The following is a 15,337-nucleotide window of genomic DNA, read 5'->3' on the forward strand; positions in this document are numbered from 1 at the left end:
AGTCGTTCTCATTCATGAAACTGTTTATTGTGATACTTTGCCTTCCTACCTCCATCCTCACTGCTCTCAGGTAACAATGATCAAACAATTCCTCGGCACCCAGGGATGTTTTCTAAAATCCAGGCAAGTTCCACTCTGCCCCTGAGCGGAGGCCACGCGTGCTCTGCCGTGGGGAGGTGCTGCTCACAAACGGTGCTCGCGGCTGAATGACCCAGCAGTCACGTCGTTGGGAGAGCAGAGAAAGCGCTTCTGATGCGCCAACGTCCGCCCAAAGGTGAAGCACCGTCAGTAACGCTGCAGGGGAGGTCTGGGCCTGCTCTCAGGAGCCCTGGGGAGGGAGCAGGGTGAGGGAAGGGCTGGGAACTGGCAGCTCCCGTGCTGTGAACACGGCGCGGCAGGAATCTGGGCTGAGCAAGCACATGCTGTCCTGCAGCAGGCCCCGAGCCCGCGCACAGCCCGGCCGCAGCCATCACCACAGGGAGCAGACGGGAAATCCAGGCACGGAGGGGGAGAACCTGCTCTCTGCCACGTGGCAAGCAGGAGTTGAAATCACCTCCTTGAGTTTTTAGGCATCTTTTAGACTATCAGTATGGAGAGTGTAGCAGGTTCCCTTCCTTTGCCAGTAGAGTCACTTTAGGAGAGACTGGAAAACTGAGATCACGGGGTCCTCGTGGCTGGTCACCACCAGCACGCTGCGGAATTTGTCAAACAGCATCAGCAGCTGCGAGCGACGCATGTTCTCGTTGTACATGATCTCTTCCAAATGGTGTCGGCCTCGGAAATAGTGCAGCAGCCTGTGGGGAAGGAGAGCAAGGGAGGCACGTGGGCCAAAAGCAAGTGCACGCAGCTAGAACCGATACTGCCACCCTCAAGGGTTCCTCTCCCACGGGATGCAAGTCAGAAGGCATTTGGGTTGTGGTTCCTCATTTACATGAAAAATGAAGTGAACTAAATGAGTTCTTACCTTAAGCATGCCTGGCACAGAAATTCCCTGGAAAAGCAAGGGACTCCCCGGCTTTGGGGCCTTGCGAAGGCCCTTCCTTGTATCAAAAGGCTTCCTAGCCTGGGGCATTTCCTGAGATTGCCAATATTCAACATCGTTTTAACTCCAGAAAGTGAGGAACAAGCACCGACAAGCCTTGAGAAGTCAGGATGTGGCAGATTTACTTAGCTGGGTCTACGCTGTCCTTTGTCACAGCTCTGCATCAGAGGCCTAGGTCCCTACACCCGCTTTTAGAATTTAGAGCCTATCTTCCCTCACAGCAGCCCAGGGGACTGGGTAACTGCAGGTCACGCACTCTTGAGGTTTGGTCAGCTTGGGTCAGGTGGAGCAGTCACAACAGGCAGATGGAAATTTTAGTGACAGGCACCACAGAGAAGCTCTGGGTGTTGTAAAGCCCCCAAAGAGCCCTGAAGCCTAAGCTCAAGCCACACTGGCTTCTTAAATTCCCAGTTCTCTTTAAACAGACACAGCACAGATACCCCTTTGCTGGCTACCACCATGCTACAGCCATCAGGTAACCTCAGCCCTGCGGAGGCAATCACAGCAGGGTCTAAGACAAATCACTGCAGCAAGTCCCTGATGGCTGAGGACCCGCTCCCTGAGATCCTTCAGAGCCGGAACACCAAGCCAGCCCTCCTGATGGAGCTCGAGTTTGCTACTCAGCCTCTTAATTGTCTTACCAAGCTCCCAGACGTAGGAACCATGCTGCACGTCACTCCAGTACTCCCACCCGTCACAGCCCAGACACGAATGCCAGGATCACTTCCCCAGCTATGCAGACAGCTGTGCGTCCCCATGTGTTACACATCACACTGTGCTCCGTGCTTCAGCAGCTTTCCCTCGTGTTTCCATACCCCATCTGCAATTCAGGCATATGCTGGGCTGCTGCTTCATGCCAACCGACAGTAAAAATGAGTGGAGAGGACAAGATCCGTTTCCCAGTTCGTTCACGCAGTCCTCGTGCAGGAACAGCCTTTGAAAGACACCAAATACGCCCCGGAGCATTCCTGCCCATTTTCACATGACAGCAGGATGGGGCCTCTTGTGCTCCCTGAAGGACCGAGGTTTGCCTGGCTGTCTTCTGCTGCCCAGGCTCAGCACTCCTGGCGCCCATTACCCTTCAGGGATCACTGTGCAACAAGTTTCCCTCTATCACACCCTCCCTCTACACCGCACAGAGTGGGTGTCACCTCTAGGCCACTGCCATTGGGGTTTCTCTGCTCCCCAATTTGCTACGTCCCTCCTCTCGCCCCTGTCTTGTTCCCCAAACAGTGTATGTAAGCTGAGAGCCAGGAACCTCCCCGCCTCGTCCCTGCAGGCAGCCCGGGGCTGCGCAGCTCCCAGCACACCGCAGACTCCCCTCTGCTTTGACGTTCACCTGCCAGCTCTCAAGTTGGCACCATTATGTAGAACATCACTGCTACGTCTCTGTACCTGCAGTACAAACAAACAACAGACAGACAAGCTCCAGTCGTATTTACCTTTCCACTATCTGGGCTGTGCATTTGCCTTTTGCAGTATCTCCCATTGGGTATTTAAATCAAACTAACTGGCTTCCTCCCCTGGGCCGACGGCAACCAGTGTGCACTGAAAAGTCCCCATAGAGCAGGGACAGCATCGGTCTGTACGTGTGTGTGTGTGTCTATGTGTCAAACCAGACCACTCCATGAGGTATTAACAGAAATTTTTGTATATTTTAGAACTTGTATCACTGTTCAAAAAGTGATTTTGAAAAAGATTTTAAAAGCTACCTATTCTCGCCTTGCTACAAAGTTGCTCACTGTGATTGCCCATGCTCTCACCTCCTGGCCCAGCTGTCTTCTGTGCAAATGATTACGACCTGGCTTTCAACAGCAACACAGACTAAGCAGTTTTCCAATAAATAAATCCATCCTATATTCAAAAAGTGTCTGGATTTGTAACAGGTCAAGATGAAATATTTTCCACTCCAATAAAAGCTAGAAAGGATATTAAAGAATATCACAAAAATGCCGGCTGGAAGACACTTCCAAAGTCTAGTCCAGCATCCTGCTCCAGCAGGACTCTTGCCAATTGCTGTAGCTTTTTCTAGTCAAGCTCTGAACCTCACCAAGGATGGAGAACCCCCCACATGCCTGGGTAATCCATCCTGGGCTGCACCACCCTCCCGGGGAAGAAGTTTTCCCAAAAGCCCATCTAGAATCCATAAAGCTGTGACCTGGGGCTCACAGCTCCAGTGAAGACGAGCACTACCTTCGCCTTTCGGGGCAACGAGCATTTATGGGACCCAAAGAGGACTTAAGATGGCACTTTTTGGGGCAGGAACGCTGCATTTGAGTCCCTCTCAAGTTGCACAGATATGTCTCTGCTGACAGATGTGCACTTCCAGATCCCGTGATGGAAGAAATATTACTCTTCATTGCTCATCACTGTTCCCTCCTCTTCAAGTTATAAGAGCTGCCCATCTAACAGCTATGTAGTGTTCTTATGCACTAAAAAAAGAAGCATTATCTCAGACTAGTCATTCAAATAAAATTAGCTTACTTCTGGCAAAGGAGATATCCCTTTCACCAGCACTGCTTGAAAATGGAGCAGCACTGTCCATAGCTCAGTGCCACCAATGAGCTTTCCTCAGTGGCATAAAGCATCTCCATTTCCAATCCAAGAGCAAGAAAGAACATCCTGAAAGTGAGCCCCACTGCCATGGCTTGGAAGAAAACTAAGGAAGGCCTCAAACTGTCTTCAAAAGCACCGCTTAATGTGCAGTGAGAAATGCTTTGTGTACGTTACCAAAGATCTAGCTCAAGAAGAACTTGTCTCCTTAACTGTACTACTGGAAGGACATGCCAACCCTCCTCCATCAGCATCTAAGGAAAGAACTTGGATTTCAATTCCCATTCAATGTAATGAAGGTTAATGCAGCCAGTGCTAGAGCCAAGCGTCAGTATTCCTTATTTCCCCTTAAGGTTTCTGTCTTGCAAATACCAGCTGTGCGTAGCAATGGACAGGCACAAGTTCTCTCTGCCATCTGTTTCATGAGCAACAGGCGTTCAGAGGCACAAGAAAATGGATCGGGCTGAGCTTTACTGCTCTGATGAAAATAGCCCATCCCTTTGTGTGCACACACAACTACACTTGGAAGGGCAGTTGCAGTATATTTAGCACGCTAACTATGCATTTATAGCAGGAGTTTGTTCTGGAAGGCAGCTGATACAGCAGAGCTACTCGCCAGAGCGCAGCCCTCATTAGGCTGCTGTTCCTCAAAATGAAGCAGAAAGAAGAGCTGGCGCAGTAACCTGCATTAGGGTAATGAGGGAGATCAGCTCATTCACTGCAGCGGCTTCTCCGCAATTGTTTCCACTTTCATTAAGAGCAATAGGTTTACACAGACACTCATCTCTGATGGTTTATGGCACGAAACGAGAGAAAATACATTCACAACCTCCAAGTCATGGTGTCTCATAAAGCCACCGGTAACCAAGAGCGTCTTGCAAACATTTCTGTTTGCATGCTCCAGCATCCTACCCACAGGACCCATTTGTTTATCGTATCTTCTCTCTCCCTCACTGTTGACTTAACAGTAAGCTATGCTGTTGTCAATTCAGTCCATACTAGAATGGAAATTCAGACTTAGCAAAGCCATCCTGGGGATCTGCAAAAGAACCTGGTGCATGAGCAAACTGCAAAATAAACATCATTCAGACAGCTGCCTGGTTATGGCAGCTGATTCTATGAAGAAATCAAAGTAATTTTTTGCATCTGCAATTCCAAAGCTTTCAAACGACTGCTTTACCCAGATGAGGGAAGTGATAGGGGAGCAATTATGAAATCCTTTCCTCTCCCTAGGATAACTAAGAATCCGCATTGCCACTAAAGTGGTCCAAAGCATCCCCCACAGATTCTGTCTTAAGATATCACCAATTAAGATGTTGATTTTACTCTCTTTTCTCACTGGTTTTGTAATGACTTATCTGATAAGGAGGCAAAAACATTCTGAAAGTTCTCAAATGGCCAAAGTGTTGCCTCTCAATCAGAGAATATCCTCTCAACAGTTTACAGGAGATGTAAAAGGAGTAACTCAAAGAGCAGTAACGACCTACAAGCTTAGGAGAGCTCTATAAAAATACCCGAGCACAGCATAGCTGCAAACTTTGCCGCAGACAAGAAGTGCATTTCCTTGCTATTACAGTTTCTCTAGGCTACTTAACTATATCCATCCTAGGGCAAGAACCAGGTTTTCAGGGGATTACAAACTGAATCTGGGAAGTATAGGAAAAGCTGCAGTACTCGCCTCGGGTGCTTTTCTGCTCCACAAGTATGAAAACCAGTGAAAGCTGCATTCCAGTGATGCCACTGTGTTTTGAAATCCTTAGGAAATAAAAGTATTTTCCCCCACACCTTATTCCCAGATGGCTAGTTAGGAAGTCATTCTGCTTTTTACCATGTGCAGAACCACATCTTGTGTATTTCTGTTGTGTTGAAATTTGTAACAACCAAACTCCGTGCTACTAATCACACGTCCTAATGACTTTAACCTAACTAACCTAACATAATGATCAGCTCATCTCTTCAAAACGGACCTTGAAACATTTGTAGACTGGTCTGTAGAAGTATTCAGGCTGGCTTTGTGTCGGATGCTCTTTGTCTCATATTTGCATGGAGTTTACAAGCCCTAAAATAGAGGATAGCTGGCTTGGAACTATCAACAAACACAAAATGACAGCATCAGCATGATTAGGTCATTGGTTTGTGAGTTGAGAAGGTTTTTTTGGGCTATGCAGTTTTACGTCTACTGTGTGTGGACACGGGAAAACCGGCAGGCAAACACTGAAGTCCCTGTTCTCCAACCATACGCCCTGATGCTCCTTCATACATCCAGGACTCTGTTAACAAGTGTTCTTGTGACACATACATTAGTTTTGTCAAAAACTAATGTGCACAGATGAAATAGGTGTAAGGGGAGCAAACCCAAAAGAATCTATCCTCTGAAATCCCAAGCTAACAGGATTTGCTCAGAGTCCACACCAATCCTGCAATATAACAGCAAGGATAAGAAAAAAAAACAGGTTACCTTCTGCACTCCTCATTTCCTACCTTGCAAACATGCGAAGATCTTCTGGATTTTGGGCAGCAGGGACATTAAGGATAGCTTCCCGCTCATGTTCCAACAAGCTTGCTAGGAGATTTTCCGTCATCCTTTTATTTAGGGGTGAGTCCCCACCAGGTATCAACTCAGCACTGGAATTATCCATGCTAGGGCTTGTCAGAGTCATGTCATCACTACTAGCTATCAGGGGAAGAGAAAGAGAGACATATAACTTTTATATTCCTCAGGATAACGATGCAAAGATTATCAATTCATGCTGTTTCTATGCAGTCTTTCCAAATAATCCCTTCAGATTTGTAGAGCAAGGAAAGTGGCTCTCCAAATGCTACATGTATCTGCAATTAGTCATATGACAACACAGCGATTTTCTCAATGGGAAAGTCAAAAGTTTCAAGGAAGGCATCAATTTATGTGGAAAATTGTACTTCTGGAGACCATAAACAGTCCATAAAAAACATCTGAAAAGAAAATTCCCAGCCAGCTCTGCTGGAATACCATGAAGTGGTAACATGAAAAGCCTAACAGCACAGAAGGTGGGAGCAAGCAGAAAGAAAGGCCAAGAAGCAATATCGTCTTGTGAGTGAGCCAGAATAAGCAGATCGCAGACTGATCTGACTCACATTCCAAGATTTCTGCCCTAATTCATGACTTCTGTAGAGCTGAAAGTTGTACAGAGAATCTCTCGTGATATCCAGCCTCAGTTGACGTTCTGAGAATGCTGCTCATAGCAGCACAGGCAGGAAAGTTAGGGATTTCAGCATTGTATCTGATTTATACTCCCGAAAAAATGCCTTCCTGGAATCACCCTGAAGAATGGCACTGAGGAGATTAAAGAAATCAGGAAACAAACAGAAAGGCAACCATTTGTGAGGATGACAGCTGGCTCTGTATCTCCTTAGGTGGCTCTACGGCCCACAGAAACCTATACTGTTTGAAACAAATTCTCACAATTTATTTCCTCTCCTGAAAACCAAAGTTCTGCAGTAACAGCAGTGCAGCCAGACAAACTTCTGAGTACAGCAAGGAAGTAGGAAGTTACTTAAAAAAAAAAAATAGAAGTACCTCTGATAAAAATATTTTACATGACAAAATGAGAACTTTGCAAATTGCAAAGCACCGCTGCTTTTTAAAAACAAGAATTTAAGGTGTAATAGGCCTTAAGACTTTCACCAATGCCAAGCTCTGTATTTAAGAAGGGCTGGACCTAACTAGCAAGCAGTGCAGCAAAGACGAGTTGTCTTGTTACCGAGGCCCTATTACCCCAGGCATCGCTAAGGGAAGCTCTAAAAGTGGGCTGTGGTCTCAACAGCAGTGAAAAGTGTGCTTGTACTTGGAGAGCCAAAGCTGAGAGCATTGGGGGTGCTTAAACTTCGGCCTCCAACTCTGGCAGTAAAGGGCATGTCTTCATCCTGGGCTCGGAAATCCTCCTCATTTGGCGGCACCATCAGGCAGACGTAAGTGTGAAGCTGAATAAGAAGCCGGTGTTGGAGCATCCATATCACCATTTGAATGAGCTGAGTCTGCAGTGAGAAATAAGGTAGTAAACACCCGTGAAATAAAATACAGGAGGAAAACAATGCACAAAGGTTAGGCTTTGTGACTAAGAAGTCACAAGGAGAAAAGCTTCCCCACCCCCTTCCCAACAGTTTTATCCCTTCTCCAATCATAAAAAGGTGACCAGGCACACACATTCCTCACACCCAAAGCCTCTGTGGATGCTTAGGCTGTAATCAAGCCTTCAGTGATCAACATGTCTTTATACAACACTGACCGGGACAGCCAGTGTCCTCAAACAAACCAGCCCTGGCCCCTTGCCGTAGCCCCAGCACTGGTCCAGCAGAGCAGCTGAATGCCCTCACCACATAATGCTTCCGCCGTGACATGTGGCCATACAAGCCCACCTAGAGCTGCTCCAGCCTCTTTTAACAAAACAAGCTTAGTAGGCGCTAAAAAAAACAAAAAAAAACAGGATAGACTTCCTTCACAGCATCCAGACATGGAAAAATGAGTTAACCAGATGCAGGCCCTGGTGCCCATGACGCAGCAGCGCGAGCCCTGAAATCAGCTTGCCGGTTTCTACACAAGGCCCACTAAAATCAGTAATCACCAAAGGGTTAATCCCAGTGGTCAGATGAAAACGCAGGTTTCCCTAGAAAGCCAGGGAGAGGGCAGGGTGATGGGGCAGAGCTGAAACAACCAAGAGAGGTGCCCAGAAGTAGAAGCCATTTGCTGTCAGATGGGAAATCGCTGCATAACCGTGGGAGCGAGCCTGGAGAGCAGAGCCCTGCCAGGACACAGCGAGGCAGAAACAGCACGACCAGCAGCAAACCTTGGCAAGAGACAGCAGCCTGCTGCTGCCAAGGAGTCCCCTCGCAATGCAAAGAGTTAACATCCCCCATTTGCTCGCCGTCCCTCTGCAACAATAGGAGAGGCCAAGCTTATAAAGCACTTAGGATTTTAGGGTGCAGACAGGCAAGTTTCAAAAGCGCCGAGAGATGATTCTCATATTAAAACAAACATGCACAACACCTTTGTGTTCCAGCAGCTGAAGACCTGCACAATGTCCCCAGAGTGATGCTGAAAGCAGTGGGCAGAGCGAGGGACAAGTGTTTGTAGGTTCTTGGCACAGCTTATTTTCAGTAGTTTTGGAGGAGCATTCAGAATGCCTCACCGTGTCTGAATTTCTGCACAAAAAGCCTTTTCATATCACTGCAGGCAACCCTTCCCATAGCTAATGGCTCTGAAAACACTGATTCACTGACAAAAGCTGTTTGGGGATTTCATAGCAACCAACACTGTTTTGGTGAGAGAAACACATGCAGAATGAGCTCAGACTCTGAGAAGGAAGCTAGCTCTGCTGTATTAATCATCAGGATAACGGGCCAAATCTCAATAAAAGCCCCAAACTGAAGTTCATCAGCCCACATAATTTTCCTTTTTCCATAAATCTTATAATTCTCAGTTTCAACTCTGCTATCAAATCACAAAAGAAACATCTTCTGTTTGCAGACAGACCCACACCCTGTCTTTTCAGGAATTACCACTTTTGGGGGCTGAATGGGTTTTAATCTGAAAACACATTATCTGGGATTGCCTTCAAACATATCTTTTTCAGAAAAGCCATAATTCACTTTACACGTTTAATAGAAAATCTACAGAAGAGGAAGGTTGGAAAAGCTACCAAATGCATAGTGTTTTGTTAACATCTGAAATCAGCCTGGAAGAGACAGGAGGCTTACGCCAGTGAATACATTGCTAAAAACCTTCCAGATGCAGGCCTGGATGGAAAGATGTCTCATACATTTTACTTAAATTTCCAACCTGTTGGCACACAGTGATGTCTGATTAGCTTGTTTCACATCAAATGAAAGAGGTCTGTGCATTTCACAGCACAAAATAACCCTGGAAAAATCCAAGACAATTCAAGGAGACAGTAAAATAGGCTCTTCCAGACCTGCAGAATCTGCCGGGTAGGGCCTGACCTAGACCAACCTCCACTGGTCGCTTCGGTGGTTTCGTGAATTACAGGAACAGCCAGTTGCTTTCATTACAGTTCCACGTACACAGAAAGTCTCCTCTAGCACTCTCTAAGCCTGCATATGCACCTTCACCTCCGTGCTCTTGTGCAAGTATCTAAAAAGCCACCCCTGAGCCAGCAGCTGTGGCTCAGCAGAACAAGCAGCCAGGCAAAAGTGGCCTTACAGCTTTACGACCGACGACTGCCAAATGCCTTTGTGTCATCAGTGGGAGAGCTGGAGATCGGCCACGACTAACCTGAGAACTAGAGAAAACTATTCTTCCATATTGAAGTGAGCCTGAACAACCACCCCTAGGTAAGAAAGGGTGATGATCATTGACTAAACTAGACTTCAGTGAGAATTTGGTACCTCTTAAAATCTAGTCCTAGAAAAAAAGCCCAAGAGATGCAACTGGCACCATGCCCAAAATGGTGTGCGTTGTGCCATCACTGCAAACGTGCCTCACACTGTTTCCACTTTTTCCAGGTTTAAACCTATTTCTTACCAAAGCAGCAAGTGTTTTCACAGACAAAGTATAGCAGAGGCTTTGCTAATACATTCTGCCGCTTGTCCTTCTGGACACGAACACCTAATTTACATCCATTCTCCATCTGCTCCTCTTGAGCTCTGATGGAGCCTGCAGACAGGTCTGCAGAAGAGGCTCCGCTGCACCATCTGTGCTGCGCTGGCTGTCGGAAACGCTCTTCCTCCCTCAGAGATAGAGGGTTACCTTCGGGCTTGGTCTCCATCTACTTGATTAGCTGGGCTCCTTGCTGAAGCCAAAAGGGCTGGGAGCAGCTTCCCAGGCAAGGGTATGCTTCAATCCCAGGACTGCCTCCACTCAGACATCATCTGGCATGGTAGGAATCCATAGCCAGCCTTTTTTGGCTGAAACACCAGGACAGTGATGAAAATAAAAACCAAAACGTTTTTCATTGCTTAATTTAACTAACGATCAACTCTGAATTTCATCCATATTCCTTTCATCCTTCCCGTCTCCCCATGCTGCCTCTCTCCAGCCTGCTGTGAGGGGGTCTGCTGTGGCATCTGAGCCGCTCCCCCGGCACGGATCCGCCCGCGGCCGTCCCCTCCTTCTCCCTCGCGGCGCAGCGGGGCCCGGGCGAAGTTAGAGCGTGCTGCCATGCAAGGCAGCACGGAAGGCACGGGTAACAATACATCGCTTTGTGCTTACTGACAAAAGCAGAGAAGATGTATTAGCTTCTGAAAACACGTCAGCCCATCTGGGCAGTTTGGGACAGTCAGAGGAAAGCTCAGCCCCGAGTCTTGGAGGGACAAGATCCGGCATTCATTATTCTTTTCTCTCTCTGGGAACCAAAGGGAGCATTTTTAAAACTCAAGTAACGTGTTAAATAAAACTGTATTTCCTGCAAAGATTAAGGCTGTTTTCTTTCCCAGGCCTAAAAAGCTAAGGAAAATGCCAAGATAACTGGGACCAGCAACAGGAAAGGGAAGGGAAAACAGCAACCCAGAAGCACTCACTCTTAGCTAAATGAGGATATGCTCTTAGCTAAAACACGGCTTGTTTTGCCTACCAAAGCACAGAAGCCCCCTTTCTCCAGTCTGGATTGTTTAGTTACTTGACACATGTACTCTTCAAGGTCTGACTTGAGAACTAAGGGCTGCCTTGGCTCAGTAGGATATAGCACCTTCAAAGTCACTGAGGTAAATGGATGTTTGCTAAAATATATTACCTTTATCATTCAAACCACGCTATTTTATGAAAAACAGATCAGCTATTAAAACTTCTCCCTATTCTACAAAAAACAGTCTCTGAAAATCCCTATAGTGTAGGACAAAACATTTATTGTCTAATATTGCCATTTAAATCATTAGGTAACAGCTTTGAATTCTCAGCTTAACCATGCCCTAAGCCTAGAAAGACTTATTTTTTTTAACTTGGCATGCTAAAAAACCCCTGACTCTATACCTAGTCCAACTGAATATAAATGCACCTTAATACTACTCCCATACCTCTGCCAATAAAAGCTCCCGTGACTCTTAATGCCTTCCAGATGCCCAGCAGAACAGTCCCATTTGCAGCGTGTCTCTCGGAAGACACAGCTGCCTATTCAGTATTTGCATGCAGCTCTCCTCCCACTCCCATCCCCTGACATGCTCATTTTCCACCGAGCTGTTACACAAAGCACAGCACGTTTTCCGGATGCATAAGGCACAGGCCTCATCTACCGGTGCCTTACTCCCAACAGGCTGGCCAGATTTATTAAAACAAAAGTGAAAAATTAAACATTACTTTGTTCAGCGGCAGCTGTCATACTTTCCCATCTGTTTTTTTCCACAGTTATCTAAGCCCCATCTAGGGAGAATTAGATAACTACAATAATAATAACAACGTACATTATGACAAAAAGCTACTGTAGTGAAGGGGATGCAGGGAGGAAATGGGATGTCTAATTCGCCAAGATACACTCCTTCTGCATGGGTGGAAAGATCCCTCCTGCTAGTCCACGTTTGCTCCTCAAGGCAGGCTAGAGAGCTGCTATAGCTTCTTCAGAAACAGATGAACCGGCTGAGACCATAATGCATGGATGAGGGGAAGCCACAAGCACTATCCCTTTCTCTTGGTTTGCAAAGAAACTTAGTGCAGAGTAGCTGAGTGAAGAAACTCTGATATTGTACAAAGAAAGCCTTGCAGTGAAAAGCAGCTTAAAGCACTCCCATGCACCAACTGCAGCGCCTAGTCCATGTGCTCTGTCAATGAACATGTGCCACCCTAAAGGTTTTAGGTCACCAAGTGTTTCTGTGCTTTCACAGAAGGTTGTGAAAGGGTGTGCACCACACTGAACCTCACCAGAGCTCTGCTTTGCTGTGCTCTGCCATCACATCAAGGCTGTGCCACACGTGCAAGAGGAGAGCACAGGGACAGGAACCAACAGTTCCCAGGCAGCAGAAGGAAGGACGGCTTCTTTGGGGTCAGGGTAGAGGAGATGCAAACTGTCTCTTTTCCAGTAACCACACCAAAAGGGAAGAGGAGTTTACCTATTGTATCAGCTCACAGGATCTCCTCACCCCATGGCCACACCCTGGTGAGATCCAGCACCAGCAGCATGAGCTAAGCCGGTTGCTGTTCAGGACAGTCCCAGGCTGCACTGGATTGCTGCAAGTCCGGGTGACACTACACAGCATGGTGGAGCCAACAGACAACTCACCACTGTGAAAAAGGGAAAATAGCTTCTGCTTTCCTCACTCACATCCCCAGCTGCAGAAGTGCCTCCCTCGTTCTGCACCAGCCCTGGATCTTGCTGGGTCTCCCCCTGAGCAAATTCCACCTGCTAACCTGGCAGAAAACTAGTGCGGCTGAAACAAGTTAAGTGAATCGAGTCAAGCTGGACAGGAGCCAGAGCTCTAGTGCAGAAGAGGGAAAGGAGGAAGGTGTGTGTGCATGCACCTGAGAGTAGAAAGGAAAACCAGGGCCTCTCAGCAGCACCGAGGTATCATTAGATCAGCTGAGCTGTAGGCATAGGCTGATCCTCACACTGCTGCAACGCTGCTATCCAAGCACAGCAGGTTACACACAAGAGAGAGGGAAGCTAGCAGAGAGATTGCTATATGAATATCAAAATCTTTTCAAATTATAAGCACAAAACCACTGATCGATACACAACCACCACAGAGTTCAACTGCAATATACTGCTTGTCATCCCAGGCAGGAACAGAGATCGAGACAACAGGCTCAAGAATTCCTGTCTCTAGCACAGGGCCTGGCTGAGCACTGGCAGTCCTGGCAGACACCACTCCCTGGACATGCCTACCTGACAGAGAGACACCAAAAGCAGAATGCAGACATGCACTCCATCTTCCAAGGCAGTCTTGTCCTTCCTCAGGGTATTGCAGGTTGTTTGTACCTCCTACCAGCCAAAAAATACCACAGCACCCCAAGTATAAAAATGCCAGTGTCACATTTTTTTTTTATCTAGCCAAAGAAATGGATCAATTCCACCCATATAACAGTAAGCAAACAAAAATAACTTTGTCCTCTTTCAACTCAAGCAGTACAATTTTGTATAAAACCAGGAAGAGCTCTTTAACAGCTTTCCTATTTTGCATCACGGACTTTATTAATGCCTTCCATATTCTTTGCCCACCCAGAAGCATATGCCAAAAGGAGGGAGCCAATCCCATGCTTAAGACAAGAATCAAATGGGATGGATGCCATGAGACCATAACAGTTTCTGCAAGAAATACAGCCCTTCCCACAGGACTGACCTGCTAGCACAGATGACCTTCAGAAATAGAGACAGTACAATCAGCATGATGAAAAGCATGAGATAACAGACGACTAATGAAAATCTTCAAAGTCAAAAAAAAACCTCCACATCCCCTCCTATGTACACAAAAACCAAAACTGCAGCCAAAAGTCCCAACTTTGTTAAGTTTTTTCAAAGGCAAAGCAAATACAATTTGACAATATTTACAGTTCAGAGTACAGCATCTTTTATCACTGTCCAGTGGAACAAAAATCCACCCACACTTCATCAGATTAATTGCTCTATCAACTAGATCTCTGTTAATTACAATTAGAGCCTGACCACTTCAGGACAGGGATTGGATTAATCTCTCTTAAAAGACTAGTTCCTAACAAAACAACAATACAATGAGTTCTATATAGGTAAATCAAAGTAGAAGTAAATGTACTGATATGAAAACATTGAAAAAACCCTCTCTAGTGTAAACGCCCCCAAGAACTGTCACGCTTCACTTTACCAAAAAGAAGCTTGCCCTGACTCAAAACAGCCCACCAGTGCATGGTGGTCTACTTCACCTTCATGCACATCTTGCCAATGTGGCTCTGAGTCTTCTGCAACCGCAGTTCTCACCTCCCCTTTTCAGACTGTAGAAGGCACTTCCATGGCTTTTCACAGCATCATCCTTCATCCTCCCATACATGCTGAAAGGATGATGAAAACAAGCCTTGCTGTTGACCTTCAGGACCCCGCCACAGATAGGTAAGCACCAGAGAGAAGGCACACACTCTAAAAGAGCCATTTTAGCACTCAAACAGCACTGGCAAACATTGATCATGCACTGTTGTTTTAAAGGCATAACTGCAGCAGTAAGTGGCAGACTTACTGGTGTATTTTAAACAAAAGTAGGATGTCTGAGAACAACCAGGAGAAGGACTAAGGCATGTAATTAATTTTAAAAAGAGTACTGAGACTAAGTATGCTTCCTGAAGCTACTGCAGCTAGAATAAAATTAATGCCATTAATTCAGCTTCAATTTTCAGGACCCTGATTTGTCTGTAACTACAATGAAGTAATGACACAACAGTAAAACTGCTCTTCCCCTGCCTCCCAAGGTGGCAGCTGACCAGTACATACTATTGGGATTAGACGTTACATCATTACTTATCTTTATCTCTGATCATAATCTCTGCCAACCTGTAATTACAACAAATTCTTCTCTCACAATTGTGTCTGTGTGCGCAATTGATGTTAATCTTCTAGATATCTGAACAGTGGCTAAATTCATATAGCCAGCAAGTCATCAAAGTATAAAGGCTAGCAAACAACACTGCAAGAAATCAGCTGAAGAAATCTGCCAATGCTTCCTTTGCCACAATGAGCTGTGTTCAGAGGTCCAGGCTTCTTCATCTGGGAATACAACAGCGTCAGCCAGGAGACCTCACATTACTGAGCCCCTTCTTGGATTTCACCAGTTCCCAGAAATGCTGCAAGCCATGTTCTATAC

The 15,337-nt window shown here is 46.3% G+C and overlaps 1 protein-coding gene across 4 annotated transcripts in view; it reads right to left on the reverse strand.

Moving 5' to 3' along the window:
- Positions 1-2: 2 nt before the first annotated feature.
- NPRL3 (NPR3 like, GATOR1 complex subunit) overlaps positions 3-15,337 on the reverse strand; it is a 45,374-nt gene continuing 30,039 nt past the window's right edge. For all 4 annotated transcript variants that reach the window (XM_042798311.1, XM_032983560.2, XM_032983558.2 and 1 more), the window contains 3 exons: positions 7,420-7,609; positions 6,077-6,269; positions 3-794 (listed from right to left, as the gene is read on the reverse strand). In XM_042798311.1, coding sequence (XP_042654245.1) covers positions 629-794; positions 6,077-6,269; positions 7,420-7,609 — 549 coding nt within the window. In that variant the 3' untranslated portion in view covers positions 3-628. The remainder of the gene's footprint in view (positions 795-6,076; positions 6,270-7,419; positions 7,610-15,337) is intronic.

This window comes from Tyto alba, unplaced genomic scaffold (genome assembly GCF_018691265.1).
Source record: "Tyto alba isolate M040663 unplaced genomic scaffold, T.alba_DEE_v4.0 Super-Scaffold_28, whole genome shotgun sequence".
Lineage (NCBI taxonomy): Eukaryota > Metazoa > Chordata > Aves > Strigiformes > Tytonidae > Tyto > Tyto alba.